We start from the raw sequence: 3928 nt of genomic DNA on the forward strand, positions 1-3928 counted from the left end.
GCTGTAGGATTTCTCAAACATGCATGAATGAGTCAAAGCAAGGCTTTGAGCATGTTGTTATGAGAGTATAACATTATAAAATAAAAGGTGTTAAAGAGGGGATTGTGGAGCTACAATAAAGAGGAGTTCATACGGAAGCATTGCAGTTCCACTTTACATAGACCCTGACTGGATGCTTTAAATGTGAAACAGAAGGATTTAAAAGCATGATATGTCTCCTTTAATGGTTGTTATAACAATAAAATACTGTATATTATGATGCATTCATTCTTTTGTTAACAATGTCACGAAATGTCTTGTAACATTTGTCATTGTCTTTTTCTGCGCGGTCTCGGTGCAGTCGCTTGTGAGGACACAATGAAGAAGGTGAAGGTGAAGAGACTGAACCGTTTTGATGAAAGTATCGACATCTACACTGAATTCTTCAAACCTTACGAGCTCACCTCCTTTGATGACACTTTCTGCATTGCCATGACCAACTCTGCAAGGTAGACACACACCTGCATGATATCTTCTACAACCACCTGTTCTGTGATGTCATTATGTAAACATTCGTGTAGAATTACTCAACAGCATAGCAAGCACTCGATACATGTTTATTATTGGACATCTGTTAATGTCCTTTCTGTATGTTTTGTGTTTTCAAAGGGAGTTTATGCCGAAGTCTGTGGGACTGGATCCAAGTCCGTTCACAGTTCGCAAACCAGAGGAAACTGGGAAATCAGTTCTGGGGTGAGTGCTGCTAACAACTCAATGTTAGCACTTGAGTCGGATGTTATTGTTTTCCTTTTTAGGTTGTGTTTTTTTTCTCTCTGTGCGGTGAATTCCTCATGTCACCGTGCCCTTCTACACTCAGCCTCATTACTCATCGTGCTCTCGGGTAACCAGAAATAACGCTTTGTCCCATTCCATGTTTTTGTTGAGCGAACACATTGATGAATCGCTCTTGAATGCATGTATTTTGGAAATAAAAACTGATACATGCAAACATTACTTGGAAATGGACCAATGCACAGCTTCTACTTAGGTGTCCCAGCCTCGTGTGCAGATTGGTTTTATTTGACTTTGTGTTTTTGCAGCCCAACATGACAACAAGTACATATGCATGACCTGACTAACGTCATGTGCTGATTCACTGTTTTACTTTTAAAAGCCTTATGCCTCGTGTCAATCTGAGCCCACGGGCCAAATAGGGTCCTTGTAAACATTTTATCCATCCCCAAGGTAAAACTTTAAATGTGAACATACAGTATGTCACAGCCTGTATTGATACTAAAGATAATCGATCAATTCTTTTAGCACATTGCCTTTTTTCTAAAAAAAAATAACCGGAGCATCCAATCAGAGGCAGGTTCAGTTAGAAACACTGAACTAAACAAGCCGTCAGTCAAAACTAAAACAATTACTAAAGAAATGGAAATGTTTCCGCGTTTATATTAACAGAAAAAGCAGCAAGGAAGAGACAATTCTCCAAAGGAAGACTGCAGCCAGCGCGCCTCCTCCCCCAAGCGAGGAGGCCATCACCAGCACATCTGAGGACGACTCTGAGGAGGACCGGGACGACGAGGGGTCCGTGTCCCAGCGCTCCACCCCGATTAAACTGCTAACAGACTCTGGGGAGAGCAGTCGCACACAGGAGGTATGAAACCACCTCTTAAAATCCAGTAGGGCCATATGCAGAAAGAAAATGTGAATATATATACTGTATATACTGTATATACAAAAAGCATTTACAACTCTCAAATGTGATCTCCTTTGGGATCAGATTGAAGCTCGTCCAGTTTTAATATCGCAAGTGCAGCGAAATTAATTACTTTATAACCTTTGGGTCTAATTTGTTTTTATCATGAAGAACGAGAACATTTGCTTCCTCTTTAATGAGGATCTCCAATAAATTGAATATAAGGAACATTTGCTAAAGACCTCTAAGAAATGTCCTCTCATCGCAGACTGTTTTGTGAACTGCTTTTATTTTAGTTCTGACCAGCATTTTCCCTTTCAAGTTAAGGATGTCACCTTTTTTTTGTCTTCCAAATGAAATTCAATATCTGTTTCAGTGTGCGTCAGACGTCAGTTTAATCAGCCTCTTTGGCAGACCAGAGGCTCAGAACAGTGGAGGTTATTGGTTTTACAGAGTGAAGGAAATTTTGAAACTGATTAAAGGGATCCATGATTAGTTGTAAYGTTAGACTTCATTTAATCAACATATATTTTAACTGTAAAATAAAGACTGTAAAAATACTGTAGGATGTTCAGTTTTTACACGGACGGGACCATTTTATTTACATGCAAAGCATTCTGGGTAAATGATGACGTGGATAGGTCATCGGTGCGAGGCTGCTAGCGAGCTATATCCACCCTGAAGGTTAATCTTGGACAATATCTGATGATCGGCTCTTTTAAATGAAACCAGAGAGCGTTGACAGAGAGGAGAAGGTAGAAATGACTCAGCCTGTAACTGAAAATATGGATGGAGGACAACAGAGCTGCTTCATGGAAGAAGAACCTCAGCTTAGCCTGTTAGCTTTAGCATTAGCCCCGACGCTATCACCATATATATGTATTAGCTCAGCGCTACACATTCTCCTCTCGTCACTGAGGTCCTCCATCCACATGACAGAGAGGGGAACACAAAAATGACTCAGACTGCAACTGAAAGTATGGATGGAGGACCTCAGTTTAGCTTGTTTGTTTTTGGCGCTAGCACCGAGCTAATACATATAAGGCAATATAGCGTATACATATATTTTTAAAAATATACAAAACTAAAAAGCCTACAGTATTTTTACAGTCTTTATTTTACAGTTAAAATATATGTTTATCAAATAAAGTCTAACGTTTCAACTAATCATGGATCCCTTAAAATAAAGAATTTTTTTGCTTATTTTAAATAGTGCAGAATGTCATTAAAATGTCTCATAGCTGCTTGACCAACTGACACTTCAATCTATATAGGTTACCATATGGTGTGTTGTGTGTTTTAGAAAAGGTGTAAAAAAAATTCACAATCTATCATCTGTCTATCCACATCCATTTCATGGCCCAGCTGGACTTTTTACACGTTTACATTCCCTGTTGACCCAGATTCTGTATTACAGCAGGAACAACAAGCACATTAGTCAGCACAGGTAGACTGTCACTGTGTCAACAGGATGGATCGAATGAACTCGTCTTTAAATAGCCCATATTTTAAAAACACAAATTGTTGAGTTGATGTTCTGTTACAGCTACATGTGTTACAATGGGCTTCATTATACCAGCAAGAATTAGGTGACTCCATCTGCTTGCACTTTTACTCTGCTTTCAAATTACATAAAAATGATTGTGATTCACTCTGATTTGTTTTCAAAACTGAAGTTTGTTTGCCACGCTCTCAAAAACTTTCTTGGTTCAACGATGATGYGCCTTTATTTTTTTAAGAATTTAGTTTTTATAACGTCTTGGATTGTCTGACTTTGGTGGTTTAAATGTTGTGAGGCCAACAAGAAAAATGTTACGTCACTCTCAAAATGTAAATGTTTGTAATTGGAATGTAACTGTTTTTATAGCCATGCACAAAGATATCAGTTTCACCTCACAGTGATTCTATAGTGGAAAAAAAAACTTAGGGTTTAGTCGAATGCTAGCTAAATTAAAGATGGAGAAACAGATGTAGCTACAGGAAGTCTTTGAAATTTCTTGGTTTAAAGAAACTTGGCTTAAAGTAACTCAGGCTTCCCATCTAATCTTGTTGAGTCAGACTGTTTCCTGCAATAAAAATTGTCATAATAAATGTGGGCCAAGATTGTGGAATAATTTTCCAGAAGCGTTAAGACTGCTACCAAAGGATACTTTAAAGAGTAACTTACCCCAAAATTAACTTTTTTTAGCTGATAAACTGTCTAGAATGTGTCTAAAATGTTATATAGTACTGTTTCTGTGCTAATTT

General features: G+C 38.2%; 1 protein-coding gene across 1 annotated transcript in view; it reads left to right on the forward strand.

Annotated features, from left to right (window-relative positions):
* The window catches only part of fig4a (FIG4 phosphoinositide 5-phosphatase a), a 67960-nt gene that overhangs the window by 46012 nt on the left and 18020 nt on the right, over positions 1–3928 (forward strand). Inside the window, exons 19-21 of the mRNA XM_014011563.1 lie at positions 341–488; positions 649–732; positions 1444–1639. Coding sequence (XP_013867017.1) covers positions 341–488; positions 649–732; positions 1444–1639 — 428 coding nt within the window. The remainder of the gene's footprint in view (positions 1–340; positions 489–648; positions 733–1443; positions 1640–3928) is intronic.

The sequence above is a fragment of the Austrofundulus limnaeus genome, unplaced genomic scaffold (genome assembly GCF_001266775.1).
Source record: "Austrofundulus limnaeus strain Quisiro unplaced genomic scaffold, Austrofundulus_limnaeus-1.0 Scaffold82, whole genome shotgun sequence".
NCBI lineage: Eukaryota > Metazoa > Chordata > Actinopteri > Cyprinodontiformes > Rivulidae > Austrofundulus > Austrofundulus limnaeus.